The 25,691-nt window shown below is 52.4% G+C and overlaps 1 protein-coding gene and 1 long non-coding RNA gene across 5 annotated transcripts in view; one reads left to right on the top strand and one right to left on the bottom strand.

Annotated features, from left to right (window-relative positions):
- TRPM2 (transient receptor potential cation channel subfamily M member 2) overlaps positions 1–25,691 on the top strand; it is an 85,809-nt gene that overhangs the window by 49,263 nt on the left and 10,855 nt on the right. For 2 of the 4 annotated variants that reach the window (XM_017888686.1, XM_017888687.1), the window contains exons 18-28: positions 212–330; positions 988–1,120; positions 1,612–1,783; positions 7,687–7,870; positions 10,751–10,932; positions 11,231–11,363; positions 18,976–19,063; positions 20,148–20,235; positions 20,970–21,127; positions 21,988–22,064; positions 22,339–22,440. In XM_017888686.1, the coding sequence (XP_017744175.1) occupies positions 212–330; positions 988–1,120; positions 1,612–1,783; positions 7,687–7,870; positions 10,751–10,932; positions 11,231–11,363; positions 18,976–19,063; positions 20,148–20,235; positions 20,970–21,127; positions 21,988–22,064; positions 22,339–22,440 (1,436 nt within the window). Of the gene's footprint in view, positions 1–208; positions 331–987; positions 1,121–1,611; positions 1,784–7,686; positions 7,871–10,750; positions 10,933–11,230; positions 11,364–18,033; positions 18,184–18,975; positions 19,064–20,147; positions 20,236–20,969; positions 21,128–21,987; positions 22,065–22,338; positions 22,441–25,691 lie in introns of all 4 variants that reach the window. The other 2 variants (XM_017888689.1, XM_017888688.1) reach the window with 2 other exon arrangements.
- Positions 8,357–20,861, bottom strand: LOC108539815 (uncharacterized). The gene is made up of 3 exons (XR_001888485.1): positions 20,448–20,861; positions 18,732–18,836; positions 8,357–8,724 (listed from the first exon to the last, which is right to left on the bottom strand). It is a non-coding gene; the product is annotated as an uncharacterized LOC108539815 (long non-coding RNA).

Genomic DNA, 25,691 nt, shown 5'->3' with positions numbered 1-25,691 from the left:
CAGTGACTGTGGTGATAGTGACAGTGATTGTGATGATAGTGGAGAGTGATGTGACAGTGATGGTGACAGGATGGTGGTGATAGTGACAACAGTGACTGTGGTGATAGTGACAGTGATTGTGATGATGATAGTGGAGAGTGATGTGACAGTGACAGTGAGGATAGTAAGAGTGACAGTACGTCTGCCTCCCCACCGCCCCTCTTCCCAGTAGTTCTTCTATGACCCTGATGAGTACGGGCTGATGAAGAAGGCAGCCTTGTACTTCAGTGACTTCTGGAATAAGCTGGACGTCGGTGCAATCTTGCTCTTCGTGGCAGGGCTGACCTGCAGGTGAGTGGCTTCACCCCGGTGGTGGGCGCCTGTCTGAGGCAGCCAGCCCCGCAGGGGATGAGCACAGGCCGGGCCTGGAGCCAGCCGTACCGGACGAGGCTCAGCTCCTCTGTGAACCCCGGATTGTCATCTGTCTAATGCGTGTCCGGGTGGCAGTGCCCCACCTACCCTTGGGATTGTCGAGGGAGCACAGAAGGGGCATGAGAGCTCCTGGCAGAGCTGAGATTGTCCATGTGCAAGGGGCCATGGATGGTAACCACTGGAATTGTCCCAGCTCCATGGACACGCAGCTGCCCCTTTCTCCCTCTGCCTCCCTGCTGTGGGGTCACTTCACTGCCTGTGATGGTCTCGGGTCTCTGCGAGGCCATGGCCCCCTTTCTGTGAGGCAAGAGGGCCCTGGCTACCTGCTGGCTCCCTAGGGTGCCCCCATGCCAGACTGCCCTGTGGGGCTGGGCGTCCAGACCTTTCTGAAGAGAAGTGGGAGGCTCTGCTCCTCAATCTCATGCTGGCTTTGAACACCTGGGATGCAGGGCCCACCAGAGCCCTTTGCCTCCAGGGCCCACCTGGGCGGGGACAGCTGGAGGAGTGGCGGGGGACAGCTCTGAGGGCCACTGTGAGCAGGTGGCTGAGGTGCGTGTGCTTCTGCCTGGCGGCCAGGCTCATCCCGGCGACGTTGTATCCCGGGCGCGTCATCCTCTCTCTGGACTTCATCCTGTTCTGTCTCCGGCTCATGCACATTTTTACCGTCAGTAAGACGCTGGGGCCCAAGATCATCATTGTGAAGCGGATGGTAAGGGGGCGGGGGCACCAGCTCCATCGCGGCCTGCAGCCCAGGGTGGGCCTCGGGGAGGGCAGGCCCCGTGCCTGTGGCTCAGACCAGGGCTTAAGCACACCTGCCGGCCCCCCGTCCCTGCTTTGCCCCTTGGGCTCCCAAGAATACCCTTCTCGTACCTTTGCGTGTGTGTCACCTCTTCCAGGAAGCCTTCCCTCATTCTCCTTTCTGATCCCGACTCAATCCTGACCTCTGATTCAGCTCTAGGAGCTTTCCTCCTGGGATCACGGTTATGTCTGACCCCTCTTGCACTTTGTGGTGCCAGCACAAAGATGTTGGCAGTCCACGAGAGTGTGGAGGCAGCCCCAGGGCTGCTCCTGGGAGTCTCCCGCATGCTGCGTCTGTGCTGTGAGTGGCAGTGCCATCTCCACTGCTGCTGGGCCTGCCTCTGGGCCCAGTGAGTGTCGGGGGCCGGGAGAGTGTAGCCCACACACCTCTCTGTCCTGCAGATGAAGGATGTCTTCTTCTTCCTCTTCCTGCTGGCTGTGTGGGTGGTGTCCTTTGGGGTGGCCAAGCAGGCCATCCTCATCCACAACGAGCGCCGGGTGGACTGGCTGTTCCGAGGGGCCGTCTACCACTCCTACCTCACCATCTTCGGGCAGATCCCGGGCTACATCGACGGTAGGAGTCGGGCACCATGGGAGCTCAGGTGGTGATGCCAGGAAGCAGGAGAGAGGCTGGAAAGGGGCCGCAGCCTGAGTGGGAGCGAGGCCGGCTCCGTCGGGGGTCCTGCAGTTCCCACCTGGCCAGCGTCCTCCTTGGGGACATTCACTCCCCAGCTCCTGTGGCAGGAAGTAGAAGGGGCTCCCACTGCCCAGGGGAGGGAGGAGGGTGGGCCTGGTGGGGGTGAGTGGTGCCACACAGAGGTCAGAGTGGGCTGAGGGCACCTGGGGCATCAGCTGACAGCCCCTGAAATGGAATGTCACCGTTTCCCCTTTCCCTCTCACCTCAATCCGAAATAACTTCCTTCTCTTGATGAGAGAATTCATTCCTTCCTCCCTCCTTCCTTCCCTCCCTCCTTCCTTCCCTCCCTCCTTCCTTCCCTCCTTCCTTCCCTCCCTCCTTCCTTTTCCTTCCCTTTCCTTCCCCCCTGCCCCTTCTGTTTCTTTGACAGGGTCTTGCTCTGTCACCCAGGCTGGAGTGCAGTGGCACGTCCACCTCCTGGGCTCAAGTCATCCTCCCACCTGCCTCCCGCGTAGCTGGGACTACATGTGCATGCCAACACACCTGGCTAATTTTTGTGTTTTTTGTAGAGACAGGGGTTTTGCCATGTAGCCCAGGCTGGTCTCGAACTCTTGAGCTCAAGTGATCCGCCCCCTTGGCCTCCCAAAGTGCTGAGATTACAGGCGTGAGCCACCGTGCCTGCCAGATAGAACACTTTTCATATAGAAGGTCTTTTTCTTTTAACAGCTTCATTGAGAGAGAGTTCACCTGGATAAAGTGTACCTGTCAGTGGTTTTCAGTCTCTTTACAGAATCTAATTTTATAACATTTGCATCACCCTGAGAAGACCCTGCATACTCACTCACAGCCACTCCCGTTCCCTCCCCTCAGCCACAGCCACCCACGAAGCTACTTGCAAGTTGCCTTTTCTGGGTATTTCACAGAAACTGGATGATGTAATAGGCAGTCTCTGGTGTCTGACTTCTTTCACTTGACATCATGTTTTCAAGGTTCGTCCTTGTGTATCAGTATTTACTTCCTGTTTATGGCTGAATAGGGCCCTGCTGTACGGACGCACCACATTTATTCATCCATTTATCAGCTGGTGGACATATGGGTTGTTTCTACTTTTCATTCTTTCATTCATTCATTCATTCATTCATTCATTCATTCATTCATTCATTTTTCCCGAGAGGGAGTCTCACTCTGTTGCTCAGGCTGGAGTGCAGCGGCACAATCTCGGCTCACTGCAACTTCTGACTCCTGGGTTCAAGCGATTCTCCTGCCTCAGCCTCCTGAGTAGCTGGGATTACAGGTGCGTGCCACCACGCCTGACTAATTTTTGTATTTTTAGTAGAGATGGGGTTTCACCATGTTGGCCAGGCTGGTCTTGAGCTCCTGACCTCAGATGATCCACCCGCCTTGGCTTCCCAAAGTGCTGGGATTATAGGCGTGAGCCACCATGCTGGGCCGTTTCCACTTTTCAAATGCTGTGAATAACGTAGCATGAACGGTTATTTATAGGGTTTTGTGTGGGTATGTTTTTATTTCTCTTAGACACCTAGGAATGCATGGCTGGCTCATGAGAACTCCATGTTTAAGTTTTTGAGGACCTACCAGGCTGTTTTCCAGAGAGCCTGTCACATTCCACATTCCTGCCTGCCCAGTCCCAGGATTCCAATTTCTCTACCTTCTTGCCAACATTTGCTATTGTCCATTAAAAAAAAAGCTCACATCCCAATGGGTGGGAAGTGGCTCTCCTTGTTGCTTTGACTGGCATTTCTCTAAGGACCTGCCACGTCGAGCGTCTCCTCTGGTGCTAATTGGGCCATCTGTACGTCTTCTTTGAAGAAATGTCTCTTCCTGTCCTTTGCCCATTTTTCTTTTCTTTTCTTTTCTTTTCTTTTCTTTTTTTCTTTTCTTTTTGAGACGAGATCTCGCTCTGTCAGGCTGGAGTGCAGTGGTGTGATCTCGGCTCACTGCAACCTCTGCCCCCCTAGTTCAAGCAATTCTCCTGCCTCAGCCTCCCAAGTAGCTGGGATTACAGGCACACACCATCATGCCTGGCTAATTTTTGTATTTTTAGTAGAGACAGGGTTTCACCATGTTGGCCAGGATGGCCTCGATCTCCTGACCTCGTGATCCGCCCACCTCGGCCTCCCAAAGTGCTGGGATTACAGGTGTGAGCCACTGCGCCCAGCCATCTTTGCCTATTTTTCAGTTGGGTTATTTGTCTTTTATATTGTTGAGTTGTAGAGTTCTTTACATAAGGATACCAGTCTCTTACCAAATGTATGATTTGAATTGTTTTTGTCAATCTGTGGGCTGACTTATTTTCTTTATGGTGTCATTTGATGCACGAACTTTTGAATGTTTGATGACATTCAACTGATCGATCTCCTTGATCATCATGCTTTTGGTGTCCTAGCTGAAAACCATTGCCATGATTTACGCCTGTGTCCTACTAAGTGCTTTATAGCTTTCGCTTTTTGTTTGGCCTGGTGTGTGGTAAGGGTCAGTCTTCCCTGTGGCTCTCCTGTTGTCCCAGCACTATTTGTTGACAAGACTGTTCTTTCCCCAGGGAAGCATCTTGGCAATCCTTGTTGAAAATCAGTGGACCATTAACATAAGGGTTTATTTCTAGAGTGTCAGTTCAGTTCCCCGATGTCTGTCCTTGTGCCAGGACTGCACTATCTTGGTGAGCGTAGCCTTGTAGTGAGTTTCGACCACACTGTCTAGGTTGGCGTAGCCTTGTAGTAAGTTTTGAAATTCGGAAGTGTGAGTCCTAATTTGTTCTTTTCCAGGATTGCTTTGGCCTCTGGATCCCTTACCTTCACAAGAATTTTGAATCAGCTCATCAATTTCTCCAAAAGGGCATCTGTGATTTTGATTGTGAACATGGGATGTGTTTTTGCTTATTTCTTTAATTTCTCTCAATAATGTTTTATAGTTTTCAGTAATAAGTCTTACGCTTCTTCTGTTAGATGTATTCCTAAATATTCTTTTCCAAACTATTATAAATAGAATTGTCCTATTGATTTCATTTCAAATTGTTCATGACTGGTATATAGAAATACATTGTGTTTTGTAGATTGATCTTGAACCCTGAAACCTTGCTAAACTTCTTTATTAGTTCTAATAGATTTTTAGTGGATTTGTCATATACAAGACCATGTCATCTGCAAAAAGAGACAGTGTTACTTGTTCCTTTCCAAACGGGTTGCCTTTTATTTCTTCTTCTTGCCTAAGTGCCCTGGCTACAACCTCCAGTGCAATGTTGAACAGAAGGAACAATGGGGGACATCCTTGCCTTGCTCCTGATTTCAGACAACGAGTCCACTGATCTTAGGGAACAAGTCTTTCACCATTAAGTGTGACGTCAGCTGTGGGGCTTTTGTAAATGTGCTTTATCAGACTGAAGAAGTTCCTTCTCTTCCTCGTTTCTTGAGTGTTTTTATTGTGAAGGAGTGGTAGACTGTGTCAGCTGCTTCTCCTGCACTTATTCCAATGTTCTGATGGTTTTTGCTCCTTTCGCTATTAATATGGTGCATTCCATCAACCGATCTTCAAATGTTAAACCAACTGTGTGTTCCTGGGACACGTCCCACTTGGTCTTGGTGAATAATCTCTTTTATATGGTGCTGGATTCACTTTGCTAGCTGTTTTTTTTTTTTTTTTTTTTTGATGATTTTTGCACCTACATTCATGAAGGATATTGGTCTGTGGTTTTCTTATAATATGTTTGCCTAGTTTTGGTATCAGGATAATACTGGCCTCATAGAATGGCTTAGGAAGTAGTTCCTCCTCTTATATTTTGGAAGAGTTTGTAAAAGAGTGGTTTTAATTCTTCTGTAAACATTTGGTAGAATTCACCAGTGAACTCCTCTGAGTGTGGACTTTCCTTTGCGTGATGTTTTTGCCTCACTAATTCAATCTCTTATGTGTTACAGGTCTATTTATATTTTCTATTTCTTCTCCAGTCACCTTTGGTAGTTTGTGTCTTTCTAGGAATTCGTCCATTCTTCTAGATTATCTAATTTCTTAGCATATAATTTTCTCTAGGATTTCCTTTGTAAGCTTAGCAGTACTATCCTCTCTTTCATTTCTGATTTTAGCGATTTGAGCCTTGTCTTTTTCTGTTCTTGATCAGTCTAGCTACAAGGTGGTAATTTTTTGTTGCTCTTTTTCAAGAACTGAGTTTGGTTTGTTGACTTCATTGTTTTTGTTTTCTTGATCTCATTTATATTCTAATCTTCATTATTTCCTTTCTTCTGCTTGCTTTTGGCTTGTCTCGGGGGAAAGCATCCAGTCTTTCTCATTGGGTATGATGTTAGCTGCAGGGATTTTGTAAATGTCCCGTCAATCACAGAGATTCTCTTTGAGTCCTATCTTCTTGAGTGTTTCTATTGTGAAAGGGTGGTTTGCTGTTCTTTTTCTAGTTTGCTACGGTGGAAAGTTACGTTAATAATTTTAGCTCTTGTTTTTAAATATAGGAATTTATAGCCATCAGAGTGAGTTTCTATCTTAGAAAATTAGTAACACATTCAAAACACGTTTGATTAGCCAGGACTGCATTGCTCATTGTTGAACAATTTTAAAATTCAAGATAAGTATAAGGAAAGAATGTTATTCATAATTTCACCTCCCAGAGTTAACCTTTGTTAATAGCTTCCTATGTTTCCTTAGAGATTTGTTTAAGGTAGAAGCTGGTTATGTATCAAACAGCCCTTACTTTCTTTTTTTTTTTTTTTTTTTTTTTTGAGACGGAGTCTGGCTCTGTCGCCCAGGCTGGAGTGCGGTGGCCGGATCTCAGCTCACTGCAAGCTCCGCCTCCCAGGTTCACGCCATTCTCCTGCCTCCGCCTCCCAAGTAGCTGGGACTACAGGTGCCCGCCTCGTCGCCCGGCTAGTTTTTTGTATTCTTTAGTAGAGACGGGGTTTCGCCGTATTAGCCAGGATGGTCTCGATCTCCTGACCTTGTGATCCGCCCGTCTCGGCCTCCCAAAGTGCTGGGATTACAGGCTTGAGCCACCGCGCCCGGCCACAGCCCTTACTTTCTATGCACGCAGGATGTTATCTTGCTTCACAATCACCCGTTTCACTTGTCGATGCATTGTCTCAGCAGCGTCTTCCCTTTTCCACATCTCCCTTCTCTCCTTTCTCTTGGGGATAGTTAATTTTTTTTTCCTTTTCAATTCCTTTTTTTTTTTTCTTTTGAGACAGAGCTTTGCTCTTGTTGTCCAGGTTGGAGTGCAATGGCGTGATCTTGGCTCACTGCAAACTCCACCTCCCTCCCGGGTTCAAGTGATTCTCCTGCCTCAGTCTCCTGAGAAGCTGGGATTAAAGGCATGTGCCACCATGCCTGGCTAATTTTTGTATTTTTAGTAGAGACAGGGTTTCACCATGTTGTCCAGGCTGGTCCCAAACTCCTGACCTCAGGTGATCCGCCTGCCTTGGCCTCCCAAAATGCTGGGATTACAGGTGTGAGCCACTGCTCCTGGCCTTTCCTTTTAAATTATTTCCCACCGAATTGAACTCCCCAGGCTTGGGACCGGGTGCTGGCCCTGGCTGGGGCCCTGGCTGGGGCCCTGGCAGTGCCCTGGTGGGTGGCGTACCCTGGGTGGAGGCATGGGCCAGCCTAGGTGCAGCTCTGCCTCCGGGGCCTCTTACCTGTATCTGGCTGGAGACAGATGCCTCCTTCTGGACTTCAGGCCCAGAGGTGACAGCTGAGGTCACCCAGATGAGCGGCATCAGGCCTGCGAGGGACCTGGCAGTGACTGGAGGCCTCCAGGGTCCCCTCCTGCCAGGATCCTCTTGACTGTGTTGTTTTCTTGGCTCACCCACCCCCATTCCCAACGCCAGGCGTGAACTTCAACCCGGAGCACTGCAGCCCCAATGGCACCGACCCCTACAAACCCAAGTGCCCCGAGAGTGACGTGACACAGCAGAGGCCTGCCTTCCCCGAGTGGCTGACGGTCCTCCTGCTCTGCCTCTACCTGCTCTTCACCAACATCCTGCTGCTCAACCTCCTCATCGCCATGTTCAAGTGAGCGCCTGGGTGGGGCTGGCGGGTGGGCGGCGTTCCTCGGCTGCAGTGGCCAAGCTGTCTCCGGAGTCTTCTGGACAGAGTGGATGGCTGGTGCACAGAGGCGCCTCACTGATATCCTGGTGGAGCCTGCACAGCCACTCTCCGTGGTCACTGCTGCCTCTGTTAAGCTGGCGTGGGTCTGTCCTTGTGGCTGCTGGGGACCCGCGGTGCTGCAGATGGATCCACATGGGCCTGCGCTCATGGCGCAGGTGTGGGGCAGCCTCCTCCCGCGGGGCAGGGATGTTGGTGTCCGCCTCGTTCCTTTTGCACAGGAGCAGCCTCATTCATGAGCTCACTGCCCTACCTGGGGAGCGTGCCGGGGCCGCTGCTGCTTAGTGCTGTCCCCTCACCACTCCCAGGGCTCTGCCTGTGTCTCCCTGTGACTGAGCAAAAGGGCTCACTGCCTGATGTGCAGGAAGCCAATACTATGGCACCAGGTTTTTAAGAAAAGAAAAGCTTTTCTTCTAGGCCAACCCACAAGGAGACGGGGTGCAGTTCACGTCTGTCCCCCCGCGCTGGCTTTAATGCAGTGTTTCTATTGGGGAAGGTTCGGGGGTGGGTTCTTGGATTAATAGGTGGCTGGTGGAAGAAAAGGGGGGTCTGGAAAGTTGTGTCTGCTCATGGGTCTCGTGTGCACATCTGGGCGGAGTTACCGGGACCCCGGGGTGGAAACTCGGGCTGTGGCGTCAGCAAGATTGGGCCGTGCAGACTCCAGCTGGCCACGTTCGTTCCAGCTGACCTCAGCCAGTTCTAAAAGCTCCTGCGAGCGAGTCTCAGCATCCCAGCAGGTGGTTTCTTTTCCTGTCTGCCATCTGTAAGTGTGAGCATTTCTGTTAGTTGCTGGGTTCTTTAGCTCTTTGGGGCCGGTTCCCCAGCCCTAGACGCGTTCCTGCTGCCCCCACCGTGTGCCTCCGAGGGCGCTGGCTCTGTGGCGCCTTCCCCTGAGCTCTGATCCATCTGTGGACGGCTCCGTGTCCGCCCTCCCGCGCCATTAGGGGCTTCTTCATCTGCCCGTCTTCGTGTGCTTTGCTGGTTTTGTGGGTTTGCACACACGTGTCCACCTCCTCTGGGCCTGGTGTTTGTGGCATCTGTGGCAGGTTGAATAACAGCCCCAGGGATGTCCACACTCTAACCCTGTGGCTATGGGGCCTTATATGACAAAAGGGACTGGGAGGATGGGGTTAAGTGGAGGATCCTGAGATGGGAAATTATCCGGGGTTATCTGCAATGGGCCCGACATCATCACGAGGGGCCGTGGAAGACAGAGGCAGAGAAGGAACGTGACGATGGAAATGGGCATTGGGGGGAGGTGAGACCCCCGGCCCAGGAATGCTGGTGGCCCCTGGAAGGTAGGAAAGGCGAGGCATGGAGGCCCCTGACCGACGGGAGGAGCACAGCCTTGCTGAACCTTGGTTTTAGCCCCGTGAGGCTCCTGACCTCCAGGACTGAGAGAAGAGTCTGATTGCTTTAAGCTGCCAAGGCAGTGGCGGTTCACTACGGCAGCATGAGGAGACTCATGCAGCGGCTGTTTCTTCTCTTTGGAAATGTCTAGCATTTTCTTTAAATCCTTAGTGTCTTGAAGCATGCAGTCTTATCATAGAACCTTTGGAATATTCTTTGCTACTGTTGCTTCTGAAACAAGAAGGACAAAATAGGTGGCTGTCCATCCGGCCCCTGGTGGGCGTGGTCCATCCGGCCCCCTGGTGGGCGTGGTCCATCCGGCCCCCTGGTGGGCGTGGTCCATCCGGCCCCTGGTGGGCGTGGTCCTCTGGGGTTGCGCCTCTGATCAGCAGCTGTGGGCCCCAGGCTTTGGGGGTTCCAGTTTGCTCTTGCAGGTTTTAAACTTAGAACAAATTAAATGCTGAGGACCTCACACCAGAGGCAGCATAAAAAGAACTCCAGGGAACCAGGAGGCCACGCAGAATGAAAGCACAGGTGTTTGGGGTCCTGGTGGGCCCCTGGGTTGGCTTTGGGGGTTTGGTGGTCAATTCCTGGCCCTGACAGTGGAGCTGAGGAGCCCAGCATGGATGCGGAACCGTCATGGCCCACAGAAAGCCCAGTCTCCCCATGCTGTCCCCATAATTCAGATAAGCCTCCCAGGCCCTCAGAGCCCTTCCCAACCTCTGCAGACAGGCCCTGTGCTATCCAGGACTCTGAAAATCCTTTTGTTCCTGGTTTTGTTAGGAACCAACCGTTTCTCTTCTTGTTTCATTGGCTAAGCTGCTGAGGTTGCCACCTTTTGCTTTCACATGGGTTCTGAACATTGAGAGAACCTGAGCATGGGCCAGGACTGTCATCTCGAGGCCAAGGGGCTGGTGGCAGGACACCGTCCCTGCAGCAAGTATGGCACCCACACTGCTGGCTCCCGTTGCAGAGGGCTCTGTTACCCTGAGACACACCCAGGAGGCCCCTGCAGCCCTGCCCGTTCCACATGCACCTCTGGGGGGTCTGGCTCTGGTGCTTGTCAGAATCTGCAGATCAACTCTTAGAGTTCAATGCCAGACAGTGTCTGTCTCCTGATAAACATCCACTTTGTGTCATTCACCAGTGAGGCTTATAAAATCAAAAGTCTGCGTGCTTCTCCTTTTTTTTTTTGCCTTGGTTCCCAGGAAGTCTGGAATTGTGAGGTCTGTGGGCTGAGTTCTGTGCCTGGAGCTGGCCTGCTCTCTGTAGCATCAGAGTGGGCACGCAGGTGTGGCTCTACTCTCTTTGGTATCAGAGTGGGCACACGGTGTGGCTCTGCTCTCTGTGGCATCAGAGTGGGCACGCGGGCAGTGAGAGGGGTCTGTTCCAGGTAAACACCCTGACCTCGAGATGTCACTCTCTCCTCTCTGACAGCTACACCTTCCAGCAGGTGCAGGAGCACACGGACCAGATCTGGAAGTTCCAGCGTCATGACCTGATTGAGGAGTACCACAGCCGCCCCGCCGCACCACCCCCCTTCATCCTCCTCAGCCACCTGCAGCTCTTCATCAAGAGGGTGATCCTGAAGACTCCGGCCAAGAGGCACAAGCAGCTCAGTACGTCAGTCTCAGTGCTTCTCCTGACTCTCCTGGCCGCCTGGGTGCAGAGGGGGTAGAGATGGTGTGGCAGCTCTGCCCAGAACCCTGGACGCTCGGCAGGCCTGCAGGCCACTCAGGCCGCTCCCCTTCTGCTGGCCTTGAGCAAGTGGTGGGGATCGAGCCCAGAGGCTCCCTTGGGGCAGGAGTGCGGAGGGCTCTTCCTGCCACTCAGGACCGACCCCCGGGTGGGTCAGGGCTTCAGGGCCCACCGTCCTGAGGATTCCAGATCCCCTGGTCTGTCCTTCCACCCTGACAGAGAACAAACTGGAGAAGAACGAGGAGGCGGCCCTGCTCTCCTGGGAGATCTACCTGAAGGAGAACTACCTGCAGAATCAGCAGTTCCAGCAAAAGCAGAGGCCCGAGCAGAAGATCGAGGACATCAGCAATAAGTATGGGGGCTCGGACGGGCCTGGGGGCGGGAAGCCTCTAGAGAACCTCCTGCAGGTCCACAGGCACCATGAGTACATGTTCCACGTGGGGAGGCCCAGCAATGCCTCACTGGCGAGGGAACGCTGTATCCCGTGGCCCCTGCAATGCTGCAGGCATCTGGGCCTGTGCCTGCAGCTGACCCAGGGCCCTCTGGGGTCCTTAGGAAGGCTGGGACCCACAGGGCGCAGGGTCAGAGGCTGGGAGGGAAGCCTCGGTGGCTGGAGGAGGGGCAGGTTGGCCCACAGGAGCCGGCTTGGAGGCCTGGGGGGATGTGCACATGGGGTCCAGGCTGGTTTGGGGGTGGTTTGCTCTGTGAGCTTGTTGGTGCACAGCCTTACTGTAGCTTCTGCAGCCCAGCCCTTGAGGTCAGCCACGTAGCTTCTGCAGGGCCTCGGCAGCCCAGCCCTTGAGGTCAGCCACGCTCAGCACCATCCTCCCTCTTGGCTCCTCCCACGTTGCTTCTTTCCAGGGCACGAGGTCAGTGTTGGGGGAAAATCTTTCTGCTCCCTTCTCTCCACTGCCAGCCCTTTGGCCCTGCTAAGTGTCAGCAGGGCCTAATGGCCCAGCAGTGGGCAGCAGGAAGGGCTGTTCCTAGTGTCCTGCTCTTAGTGTGCATCTCACCATGGCATGAGAGGAGGAGGGGGAAATGGACACAGTGCCACCTAGTTATGGCAGTATGGAGGCTCCTATAGTCACAAACAGGGGCATCCTGAAACTGTCAGGGGATGGCCAAGACTGTGGGCTCTGGACAGACCAGGCCAAGTGCCCTCCACCTTAGAGATAGGTATGTACTCCTGCCTTTCCATACCTCCCTAGCCTTGTCTGTAAGATGGAGACACGATAGTCCCTGTCGACACCTTGGAGTTGTTTCCAGAATACAGTGGGGTCCTGACTGTAAAGAATTGAGCACATATGCTTGAACCATAGCCAGGGCTCTGCTAACGTGGCCTGGTGCTTTTATTGTCACTCACGAGTAGTGGTGGTGGTGGTGGTGGTGGCAATGGTAATGATGGTGGCTGCGATGGTGGTGGTGGGGTGATGGTGGTGATGGTAGTAGTTGTGATGGTGGTGATGGTGGTGGTAGTAGTGATGGTGATGGTGGTTGGGACGATGCTGGTGATGGTGGTGTTGATGGTGGTGGTTGTATTAGTCTGTTTTCATGCTGTTAAAGACATACCTGAGACTGGGAAGAAAAAGAGGTTTAATGGACTCAGTTCCACATGGCTGGGGAGGCCTCACAATCATGGCAGAAGGCAAGGAGGAGCAAGTCACATCTTACATGGATTGTGGCAGGCAAAGAGACAGAACTTGTGCAGGGGAACTCCTCTTTATAAAACCACTAGATCTCATGAGACTTATTCACTATATGAGAACTGCATGAGAAAGACCTGCCCCCATGATTCAATTACCTCCTAATGGGTCCTTCCCACAACACATGGAAATTGTGGGAGATACAATTCAAGACGAGATTTAGGTGGGGACAGAGCCCAACCATATCATTCTGCTTCTGCCCCCTCCCAAATCTCATGTCCTCACATTTCAAGACCAATCATACCTTCCCAACAGTCCCCCAAAGCCTTAACTCATTTCAGCATTAACCCAAAAGTCCACAGTCCAAAGTCTCATCTGAGACAAGGCAAGTCCCTTCCACCTATGAGCCTGTAAAATCAAAAGCAAGCTAGTTACTTCCTAAATACAGTGGGGGTACAGACATTGGGTAAATACGTCCATTCCAAATGGGAGAAATTGGCCAAAACAAAGGGGCTACAGGGCCCATGCAAGTCTAAAATCCAGTGGGGCAGTCAGATCTTACAGCTCTACAATGATCTCTTTTGACTCCATGTGTCACATTGAAGTCACGCTGATGCAAGAGCTAGGCTCCCATTTTGAGCAGCTCCACCTTTGTGGCTTTGCAGGGCACAGCCTCCCTCCAAGCTGCTTTCATGGGCTGGCATTGAGTGCCTGTGGCTTTTCCAGGTGCACGGTGCAAGCTGTCGGTGGACCTACCATTCTGGGGTCTGAAGGACAGTGGCCCTCTTCTCACAGCTTCACTAGGCAGTGCCCCAGTAGGGCCTCTGTGTGGGGGCTCTGACCCCACGTTTCCCTTCTGCACTGCCCTAGCAGAGGTTCTTCATGAGGGCCCGCCTCAGTAGCAAACTCCTGCCTGGACACCCAGGCATTTCCATACATCCTCTGAAATCTAGGAGGAGGTCCCCAAACCTCAATTCTTGACTTCTGTGTACCTGCAGGCTCAATATCACATGGAAGCTGCCAAGGCTTGGGGCTTGCACCCTCTGAAGCAACAGCCCAAGCTGTACCTTGGCCCTTTTAGTCACAGCTGGAGTGGCTGGGATGCAGGGCACCAAGTCCCTAAACTACACACAGCAAGGGGACCCTGGGCCCGGCCCATGGGTCTTCCCTAAGCCTCTGGGCCTGTGATTGGAGGGGCTGCTGTGAAGACCTCTGACATGCCCTGGAGACATTTCCCCCATTGTCTTGGGGATTAACATTTGGCTCCTTGCTATTTGTGCAAATTTCTGCAGCTGGCTTGAATTTCTCCTCAGAAGATGGGATTTTCTATCCCGTTGTCAGGCTGTAAATTTTACAAACTTTTATGTTCTGCTTCCCTTATAAAACTGAATGCCTTTAATAGCACCCAAGTCACCTCTTGAATACTTTGCCACTTAGAAATTTATTCTGCCAGATACCCTAAATCATCTCTCTCTCAAGTTCAAACTTCCACAGATCTCTAAGGTGGAGGCAAAATGCCACCAGTCTCTTTGCTAAAACACAGCAAAAGTCACCTCTGCTCCAGTTCCCAATAAGTTCCTCATCTCCATCTGAGACCACCTCAGCCTGGACCTTATTGTTCATGTTAAAATCAGCTTTTTGGTCAAAGCCATTCAACAAGTCTCTAGGAAGTTCCAAACTTTCCCACATGTTCCTGTTTTCTGAGCCCTCCAAACTGTTCCAACCTCTGCCTGTTACCTAGTTCCAAAGTTGCTTCCACATTTTCAGGTATCTTTTCAGCAGCACTCCACTCTACTGGTACCAATTTACTGTATTAATCCATTTTCACACTGCTGATAAAAACATACCTGAGACTGGGAAGAAAAAGAGGTTTAATGGATTCACAGTTCCACATGGCTGGGGAGGTCTCACAATCATGGCAGAGGGCAAGGAGGAGCAAGTCCCATCTTACGTGGATGGCAGCAGGCAGAGAGAGAACTTGTACAGGAGAACTCCTCTTTTTAAAACCATCAGATCTCATGAGATGTATTCACTACCACGAGAACAGCACAAGAAAGACCCACCCCCAAGGTTCAGTTACCTCCCACTGGGTCCCTCCCATGACACATGGGAATTATGAGAGTTACAATTCAAGGTGAGATTTGGGTGGGGACGCAGCCAAATTATATCAGTAGTGGTGATGGTGAAAATGGTGATGATGGTACTGGTGATGATGGTAATAGTAGTGGTGGTGAAGGTGATGGTGGTGATGGTGATGGTAGTGGTTGTGCTGGTAGTAGTGATGGTGGTGGTGGTAGTGGTAACGGTGATGATGGTGATGGTAGTGGTGATGGTGGTGGTGATGATGGTGATTGTGATGGTCATGATGGTAATGGTGATGATGGTGATGGTGGTGATGGTGGTGGGTAATGGTGATGATGGTAGTGGTGATGGTGATGGTGGTGGTGGCAGTGGTAATGATGGTGATGGTGATGGTGGTGGCAGTGGTAATGGTGTTGATGGTGATGGTAGTGGTGATGGTGATTATGATGGTTGTGATGGTAATGGTGGTGATGGTGATGGTGGTGGTGGTAGTGATGGTCATGGTGGTGGTGGGTGATGGTGATGGTATTGGTATTGGTTGTGCTGGTGGTAGTGGTGGTGGTAGTGGTGATGGTGTTGATGGTAGTGGTGATGGTGGTGATGGTGATGGTAGTGATGGTAGTGGTTGTGCTGGTAATGGTGGTGGTGGTGGTGGTGGTGGTAGTGGTGATGTTAGTGATGATGGTAATGGTGGTGGTGGTGGTGGTGGTAGTGGTGATGTTAGTGATGATGGTAATGGTGGTGGTGGCAGTGGTGATGTTAGTGATGATGGTGATATGGTGATTGTGATGGTGATGGTGGTAGTGATGGTGATGTGACAATGGTGATTTTGATGGTTGTAATGGAAATGGTGGTGATGACAGTGGTGATGGTAGTAGTGGTGATGGTGGTGATGATGGCAGTGGTAGTGTTGATGGTAGTGATGATGGTGCTTCTGATGGTGGTAATGGTGGTGGCAGTGATGGTAGTGGTGGTGGTATTGGTGGTGGTGGTAATGATGGTAGTGGTGGTGCTGGTGGTGGTGGTGACGATGGTGGATGTGGTGATAATGGTAATGTTGATGGTGATTATGATGGCAATGGTAATGATGATGGTGACAATGTGAGGACCTTAATGAACTAGCTGATGTCAAAGCCCCTTCTAGCTCCCATTTGGAGTGAATTGGTGCCCTGTTTGCTTGAGTCTGGGCACGATGACTTCCAGTTGAGCCCTTGGCATGCTCTTTGCCTAGAACAGTCTTCTCCCAGAGAGAGTTAGGACTTACTGTCTCTCTCTCTTCAGGCCTCACTTCATTGGAGGGCCTTTCCTGCCCTCTACCCACCCTGTCCCCATACCCTGTCTTTCTGGAATCTGGATGTTGGTTGGTTGGCTGGTGGGTTTGTGGGTTGGGTCATGTCTACCAGCCAGGCTCCATGTAAGAGTAGGGACAGAGTCCCACACGTTCCCCATAGTATCGTGGGATGTAGAGCAGGCCCAGTGCCTAGAAGGCACTTAGCAAATCCTATGCAGTTCTGGAACTGCTGCTAGTTCCTGGCCTGGCAGGGTTGCAGGAGGCTGGGGTCTCTGGTCTCCAGGCCTGCTCGGCCTGACGTTTGGCTCTGATGGTCCACTTATAGAGGAGAGACCTGGGGCCATGCAGTGCCCTGAGAACCTTCTCTTACTTGCTCTGGACAAGCACAGCTTTGATGGATGGCCTCGTCTGGGACATCTGACTTTGAGCAGTGGCCATGCCCAGGGCCCAGATGCTGGGGAAAGGTGCTTGGGAGAGTTTCTGAAAGGCGGCCTCCACATGTCAGGATGAAGCTAAAAGGCCACAGCTCTGCTGATGACCAACATAGTCAGGGCTGGAATACAATGGCTGGCGTGTGTTAAGGGCTCACTGAGGACCACGCCCTTCACCTGCATCATCTCGCTCAACCCTTTTGCAGAGGGAGGTATTTTTCCTTCCACTTTTACCCACAAGGAAGTGGAGGCCCAGGAAAGTGAGGGAGGTGGCTCAGCATCCACCACTGGCCAGCGGTGTGGCCTGGAATGCAGGCCCCAGCAATTTTGCAGCCTCCTGCCTTAAGGGAGTGGGTTGGGCCCCAAATGAATCAGTCCCAGGCTGGGTGTGGTGGCTCACACCTGTAATCCCAGCACTTTGGGAGGCCCAAGTGGGTGGATCGTGAGGTCAGGAGATCGAGACCATCCTGGTTAACATGGTAAAACCCCCATCTCTACTAAAAATACAAAATTAGCCAGGAGTGGTGGCGTGTGCTTGTAATCCCAGCTACTTGGGAGGCTGAGGCAGGAAAATGGCTTGAACCCAGGAGGCAGAGATTGCAGTGAGCTGGGATCGTGCTGCTGCACTCCAGCCTGGGCAACAGAGCAAGACTCCACCTCAAAAAACAATTTAGTCCCAAATGCTGCTCAGCTCCTGCCCTATCCCAGACGTCTTAAAGCTCAGAGTCGGTCTGCTGCCTATTCCCAGCCTGGGTGCTCAGTGGAAGTTGGACGCCTCCAGTTATTTTCTGAGGTTGAAAAAACTTAACTAAAATATAAATTTTTCAGGCCAGGCGCAGTGGCTCACGCTTGTAATCCCAACACTTTGGGAGGCTGAGGTGGGAGGATTGCTTGAGCCCAGGAGTTCAAGACCAACCTAGGCAACATAGTGAGACCCCCCCGTCTCTACAAAAAATAAAAATAACAATTAGCCAGGCATGGTGGCTCATGCCTGTGATCCCAGCTACTCAGGAGGCCATGGTGGGAGGATTTCTTGTGGCCAAAAGTTTGAGACCAGCCTGCGCAACGTAGTGAGACGCCATCTCTCAAAAAAAAAAAAAAAAAAAAAAAAAAGAGTAGCCGGGTGTGGTGGTGTACTTGGGGTCACAGAGTCCCAGCTGCTCAGGAGGCTGAGGCCAGGGGTTCGAGGCTGCCTGGGTGATAGGGCAAGACCCTGACTGATGCGTATTTGTGTGTCAGTGGCAGTTTTCCCAAGATGAGCCTGCAGAACGTATTTCCGCTGGGCCGCTGGCTGGTGTGCTCACCTGTCACTCCCATTGGTCAGCAGCTCTGGCTCATCCACAGAGGGGCCTGGGACAGAAGCTGATGTGCTTCAGTCGACCCGATCTTGCAGAACACGGGCTCCAGGGAACGTGAGGAAAGAGCTCCTCGGCCCTCACCAAGGGCCCTAACCTGGTCACTGACCCTTCGTGGGTCCAGTGAGGAAGCCGGGGACCCGGGAGGCGAATGAGCGTGGGGTGCCATAACCTTGCAGCACTGAGGTGAGCTGAGTTCACCAAAGCTCCTCGCCCACAGAGCGGGGCTGGAGCTTTGGGGGTCAAGGACAAGCTCTGTCTGCAAATCTGGACAGTTTCTGCATCTCATGGTGGTGGAATCACGCGGGTCCGAGAAGGCTCCAGTAACCACCCTCGCATGTTTGCAAGGCTGTCTGGGAAAACACGGCAGGTGCAGTTAAGCGGCTTTTGTGGGATTAAGCAAAATGCAGTGTGGGTGAAAGGAGACTCCCAGGCCCGGCGTGAAATCATTTTCTTCCCTTTCCCTAGATAACTGTTTAAAGTGGGACATATCCTCAGAAAATTTCTGTGTTACTAAAATAGTTGCTCAATGTATTATAAGAATATCACTTGCAGTGGGCGCAAGGAAGTGAGGGAGCCCAGGGGACAGCAGATGAGAGCTGGAGACTCGTGTTTGGCCACAGAGTTATTTTAACCATAAACACAGCAGGCCAAGGCTGGGTGAAGCAAAATAAGACAGAAACCAAATATTTCCAGAATAATAGTGCCACTCCACAACCCCACAAAATAAGACAGAAACCAAACATTCCACAGCAACAGCACCACACCACATCCCCACAAAATACGACAGAAACCAAACATTCCCCAGAACAGCAGTGCCTCTCCACATCACCCCCACAACAAAATCAACCTCTGCTGTGCCCAGAGGAAGTTTCATTGTTTGTGACCTGTCACCTGGCCCTCCCTCAGTTCGCTCACCTGCCCCCTCTTCTGGGACGGACAGGCTGCCAGAGCTTGCCGTGTGAGCCTCGGCTGTCCGTCTGCTGAGACGTCTTTCCCTTTGGGGCCCTGGGCAGTTTGGTTCTATGGGAGAAATGCATGTTAGAAATAGTTTCATATTAAGAGGAAGCAAAGACTGATGCAGGGCCGTCTGCAGTGCGGTGTGGCGTTCCCGGGGCCCCAAGGCCTGGTGTGCATCCAGCTCGGCTGCTTCCTCTTTCAGGGTTGACGCCATGGTGGACCTGCTGGACCTGGACCCACTGAAGAGGTCGGGCTCCATGGAGCAGAGGTTGGCCTCCCTGGAGGAGCAGGTGGGTCCGAGGTCCAGGCCTCTGTTCAGGAGGTGCCGCTGTTGGGCCTGGTGGGCGGCTCTGCCATGTGGTGGCACCGAGTAGGGCTCTGAGAAGCGATGGTGAGGAGGAGGCCAGAACGTCAGGGCAGCCGTTCCCAGCTGGAAGAGGTGCCCTGTGTGTCCTCCAGAAAACCCTGCCTGAGTGTTTCTGTGACTGAGCTGCTCCTGTGTGCACTGAGGCCTCTGTGGCTGGGCTGTGCTCCTGGCTGCTCCCAGGAAACAGAGTGTTTGTCCTTCCCGGCCTCTGAGCCCTGGAGAGGCCATGAGACCGAGGTGGGGAGGACTTAGAGATGGCCAGTGAGGGTCTGCCTGCCCACCCCATCAACGTCCACCAGCTGGGCCGGGCCGTGCTTTCCAACGACAGCCCCTGAGGCCACGGCAGCCTCTGTGGTCAGCGCTGAGCCCTGTGGATGGCTCAGCCACCCAGTGCTGCTGCTCCCAGCCGCTCTGTGGGGCAGGACTGGGCCCTGTGCTCCTGGGGCATCCACCATCCACCAGTCCTGTCTGCTGCACCCAGAGGTCTGCCCAGGCCACCCTCTTCCCCAATCTAGGCCTTGCTGGGACCCCTGACAGGGTGCCCAGCTCTGAGCCACATGGGTGAGATACGTCCTGCTGTCCCCTGTGGGGGCTGCATCAGCCTCTGGGGAGGCTCGTCCTGGGAGGTGCAGGAACCCTGGAAACCCCTGGCTTTGGCGGCCTGTGACCTCTCCCTGTGGTGAATTGCCTGGCTGCAGCTTCATGCTGGCTGCATCCTTTGACTTGTCCAGTCCAGTGACAATCCCACTGTTGTATCCCTTGGGCAGGCTGCATCATCAGATGTGTGACTCGGCAGCCCCCGAGGGAAGCTGGGTGGGCCGGGGCAGCATCCTGGCTGGCTTGGTGGCTGCCTGGGGAGGAGGTGGTCTCTCACTTTCAAAGTGTGCAGGGGCTGAGTGACAGGGGTGGGGCTCCTGGCTGGGGGAGTGAGGTCTCGGTGGGCAGTAGGATATGTACCATACATGTGGGTGGTAGGTGCTCAATGTGTCTTGGGCCGCGCCTTCCAGGTGGCCCAGACGGCCCGAGCCCTGCACTGGATTGTGAAGACACTGAGGGCCGGCGGCTTCGGCTCGGAGGTGGATGTCCCCACTCTGGGTGAGTGGGTGGCCAGGCCAGCAGCTGGTCTTCACCTGCCTATGTTCTTTTGGGTCTGGGGTCAGTTGGGAGGAGAGGCAGCTGGCGGGGCTCTGGCCAGGAGGAAGGCACTGGCTGGAGCCTGTTCCCAGGCCTGGCAGGGCCGGTGCCCTCAGGAACTCAGCCCACCCACCAATGCCGGTGCCGAGGCCCTGCCGGATCTCTGACCTGACCAGGTTCCTGGATGTGCATGGGGAAGCCTGGCCTGCTGTGCCCTGAGCTCCCCACATACCCTGCTGCAGAGTCAGGGGTGCGAGCCGGGCAGCTGCAGACTGTGTCTGAACCTGGTCAGGTGGGCTGAGTGACGAGAAGCAAAGTCTGTTTGCCAAAATTTGCAGCTGGCTATGAAATGGACATAAGTAGCCTTCCTTGGGCCACTGAGTTTCGCTGGCCCCCAAGGAGCACATTTCTCTCAGTAACTGCACTGTGAGTTTAGCTCATTACTGAGGTCCCTGATTACCGCTGCACAAAGGGGCAGGTGCCGGCAGGGACACTGCCCTGACCTCTGATGGCCATCCTCCCTGGGGGCCCTGCTCACTTCAGAGCTGGTGTTCGACCTGCATGGCCATTTGGGCTTGGGGAGGTGGTGGAGCCCAGATATTTTGGCAGAAGGACCACGGAGGAAGTCCCTGTCCTGCGGATGGGCACCTGAGCCTGGGCTCTGCCTTACATCACGGTTTCCTGACTGTCTCCAGCCTCCCAGAAGGCCGTGGAGGAGCCAGATACTGAGCTAGGAGGTGGGAAGAAGATGGAAGAGCCAGGTGACAGCTACCACGTGAATGCCCGGCACCTCCTCTATCCCAACTGCCCCATCACGCGCTTCCCCGTGCCCAACGAGAAGGTGCCCTGGGAGGTGAGCGCCTGCCTGAGCCCAACCAGGCAGAGTGGCCGGGCCCCTGGGGAGGCGAGGGCAGCCCTGTCCCCATCCATCTGGTGTTAATCCTGGCTCCCGGCCACTGCAGCCACAGGGGGATCTGTATGTCTGGCAGCCCCTGTTTGACATTTGAGGAAAGTGAGGCACAGAGGAGTCAAATCACAGGGGCCCCACAGCCCGAGGTGGTGGAGGGGCCTCGGGGGGCACACTGACCCCCACAGAGCTCGAGGCTCAGGCTCCTCTCATGACCATCGTGGGGCTCAGCCTCACTGGCCCCATTCCCTCAGGTCATGCCCTGGTCCTAGACCCCACCCATCCCTGTGAATGGCTCTGGCCCCTTTCCAGATGCCAGGCATGGAAGAGAGACAGAGACACAGAGACAGAGAGATGGCTAATGGCCCTGCGGAAACCCCCCGCCCTCCTGGTGCAGGGCTTCTCTCTGGCCCATCCAGAACATTCCAGGCTACTGCTTTCACTGCCTCTGTCCACCACACAGAATCCTCCTTGCCTCCAGGGTCCAGCTTAGACCCCTGCCTCACTCTGGGAACACCCCTAAGGCCTCCAGTCATGGCTGCCTGCCCTTCAGCTGGCCCCAGGGTGGGGGTCCCTGAGCCCAGCCCCCAGCTCTGCCCGGCTTGGAACTTTTGCCCAGCCCCCGGCTCTGCCCAGCCCCCACCTCTGCCCACCCCTGGCTCTGCCCGGCTTGGAGCTTCTGCCCTGCATGTTAGGATGTTGGGGTTGAGTTCAGACCCAGCTGAGCAGCCCTTTTACCCTGGTGCCTGGGCCCTGCTTTGCAGTGGGGGTAAAAATCTAAGGGAAAACTCCGTGTTTTGCAACAGACGGAGTTCCTGATCTATGACCCGCCCTTTTACACGGCAGAGAGGAAGGACGTGGCCGTCATGGACCCTGTGGGAGAGTGAGTGTGAGCTGCTGTCCATGCTCCCAGCCGGCCCCAAACCCAGGACCTCCCAGGGGCTCCCTCGAGTATCCCAGTCAGGGCCCAGCCCGGGGAGGCCCTGGTGAGCAGGAGGGGCCCATGGGGGCCTGAAGGGGCCCAGCTCCTACTGTCATGTACACTCAGCCTGCAGCCACTTGGCTGGGCCCTTTGGGGGGGGGGGGTGAACCCTGCCTGTCTGCTCTGTCCCACCTGCAACACGGGGACACAGACATGCCTTCTCCTCTGCTCCCAGCACCCTGGAGCCGCTGTCCACGATCCAGTACAACATGGTGGACGGCCTGAGGGACCGCCGGAGCTTCCACGGGCCGTACGCAGTCCAGGCCGGGTTGCCCCTGTGAGTGTGCCCCCCGCAGGCCCCGCCCTGTCAGCCTTTGGGGTTTGCCTGGGGGGCAGGTTTCCTCTCTGGGCAAAGGAGGCATTTTTCTCATAAACCAAAAAAGCACGTGAACCACAGAAAGGAAGAAAACCTCAACTCATGGCATCACTGCAGCTCCTGGGATAGGTCCTGGGACGTGGGACTTGCCCCCTTGGCCTCCGGCAGGCCCTGCCCCACAGTCCCTGCCGTAACCTGGGGACTTGGATTTGTCTGTGTACCTGGGGACTGCTGTGCTGCGAGAGGCAACATCTTGGAGGATGGGCGGCGGGGACAGCTGTGCTGGGAGAGGGGGACACCTTGGAGGATGGGCAGGCGGGGACGGCTGTGCTGGGAGAGGGGGACTCCTTGGAGGATGGGCAAGGGCTGTGCAGCAGGGAGAGGACACGGGGATGGGCACTGGCAGGCTCACCTGGCCGGGAAGGTGGACTCGCCTGGCGTCGTGTTCCCCACAGGATCGGCGCTGCACCCATCACACAGGTGAGGAAACCCAAAGTAGTGTCAGGTGACCCGCAAGTGCCTACAAGTGCCCTGGGGGGAAGGAGCCTGGGGCTTTTGGACTCTGCCATGCGAAGGAGGTGGAGGAGGGGCCACCAGAACCTGGGGTTGGGGGGTTGCCAGGATGTGGGGCATGAACCATGGAGCAGAGGAGCCAAGGGGTCTGAAGGACAGGGGGGACTGCATGGCAGGCCTTTGCAGAATGCTCTGGAACAGGGTGTGCACTCCTCTACCTGGAGCTGGAGGTCGAGTAAGGAGGTGGTAGAAGGCTATGGGACCTGAGAGCAGAGGTCCTGGCCAGGTGGCTGCAGCTGCAGGCTTCCTGCTCTGGTGTTGAGGGTGTGCGGGATAGGCAAGGGTGGGTATTTAGGGAGGTGCATCTGGTGGCTGTGGGAAGCTGATGAGAGCTGCAGGTGCCTGATGTGGGTGACAAGGCACAAGCACCTGCTCTCACGGGTGGTCGCCACACAGGCAGGTGTGTCAGGACTTGGCAGGATGTGGTGGCCACGCGGGCTTTAGTAGCAAAGAGCACTTTTTTTATGCACCATGCTTCTGTTGTGGACCTATGAATCATATTTTCATGGTATTTCCTTAGGTGTGTTTTCTTTCTATGAAATTATAAAGACACACCTTCCTATATTCATTTGATACGTTTTAAAATTAGATTTTTCACTGAGTCTTTAATACAGCTGAAGGCTGCTTGTATAAGGTGTGAAGAGGGGCCTGATTTATTTTGTGAATTCACACATAAAGTGAGCTGCCTGACTTAATTTCCTGCTAAGGTCTGGCTCTTCCCTTGAGGTGTGGCTCCTTTCCTGATAAGTGGCTCCTCCCCTGAGGTGTGGCTCATCCCCTGATGTCTGGCTCCTCCCCTTAGGTCTGGCTCCTCCCCTGAGGTGTGGCTCCTCCCTTTAGGTCTGGCTCCTCCTCTGAGGTGTGCATGAGGTTTGACTCCTCTTTCATAGCTCTGTCTGCCTCTGTCCCACTCATCTCGTAGCAGATCATGCCACTATTTGCCATAGCGTTGCAATAATCCTGACTCTGGGGTAGCATGTCTGTAAACTTGCCTTTTCTGGTCTTGAGACTTTAGCATTTTTGTGAGTTTAAAACCAGTTTTCTAGCTCCATGACAAATCCATTGATAAGAATTGTATTAAATTTATAGAAAATTTGAGATGACACTTTTATGATAATGAATCGTCTAGATATATATTTGTCAACATTTATTTATGTCTTCTCTTTGTCCTTCCCTAAAGTTTTATAATTTTGCTCATAAGGATCTTACACTTTTAAGTAATATTTATTCCTCAGGTGTTGGATAAATTTTGTTATTTGAGGAAATTATAACATTTTTTCTTTTCTTTTTTTTTTTTTTGAGATGGAATTTCACTCTTGTTGCCCAGGCTGGAGTGCAGTGGCATGATCTCGGTTCACTACCACCTCCACCTCCTGGGTTCAAGTGATTTTCCTGCCTCAACCTCCTGAGTAGCTGGAATTACAGGCATCCACCACCATGCCCGGCTAATTTTGTATTTTTAGTAGAGACGGGGTTTTACCATGTTGGCCAGGCTGGTCTCGAACTCCTGACCTGAGGTGATCCACTCGCCTCAGCCTCCCAGAGTGCTGGGATTACAGATGTGAGCCACCACTCCTGGCCTATAATATTTTTTCTATTTTCAATTTTTAAAAAATACAGAGGCATTATTAATTTTGTATGCTTTTTATCTAACAACTTTGTTAAACTTTCTCATGATATAAATGTGTTTGTAGATTTTCTATGTAAATAATATATATTCTGCGAATAACAATATTATCTTTCTCCTTACAATAATCATGCCTCATTCCTTTTTTTTGCCTTATTGTACTGGGCAAATTCTTCAGTGTAATTTAGAATATTGCTAATATTAACAGGTTTCCTTGTTTCTGAGTTAATGGGAATGCTATCAACATTTCACCATTAAGTATAGTATTTACTGAAGAAATTTATAAATACCTTTTATCAGATTAGGAATGTTTCTATCTAGTCCCAGTGTGTCAGGAGCTGAATGCTACTACATGGTTTTTCTGTCATTGATTGAGATAGTTATAAGATGTTTCCCCTTTAGCCAGTGTGTGAATTATTTTTATAGCTTCTTCAGTGTTGAGCCATCCTTGCATTCCTAGAATAAACTCTTCTGTTGTATTTAATATACTGCTGGAGTTAATTTACTAACATTTTATTTAAGATTTAAAAAAATCGATGTTCAAAAGTGGAATTTGCCTTTAATTTATATTTCTTGTACTGTCTTAGTTTTGGTATGAGGTTATACCCATCTCAATGAATGAGCTGGTCAGCTTTCCTTCTTTTCTCTTCTTTGGAACTCTTTGAATGAGGTGAAGATAATTATTTGTTTCTTAAAGTCTGATAATACTCACCTATAAAACTGTTAGGTCTAACATATTTTGAGCAAGTAGATTTCTAACTACTTTATCTTCCATAATGATTTTTGGAACCTTATTTCCTGTTTCTTCTTGGGTCCTTTTTAGTAATTGTAAATTTTCTGGAAAATTATCATTTCATCTGACTTTTGAAATATATTGTGTTAGATATCCATAATATTCTTTTATGATTTAAAAAATCTCTAATATAAATATTCACTAATTTCTCCTTTGAGCATTGATATTTATTATGTATTTCTCTTGTTTTTTTTTTTTTTTTTTTTTTTTTTTTTTTTT

Source organism: Rhinopithecus bieti, unplaced genomic scaffold (assembly GCF_001698545.2).
Source record: "Rhinopithecus bieti isolate Rb0 unplaced genomic scaffold, ASM169854v2 scaffold_18153, whole genome shotgun sequence".
Taxonomy (NCBI): Eukaryota; Metazoa; Chordata; class Mammalia; order Primates; family Cercopithecidae; genus Rhinopithecus; species Rhinopithecus bieti.
This window is presented reverse-complemented; position numbering and strand designations above follow the sequence as displayed.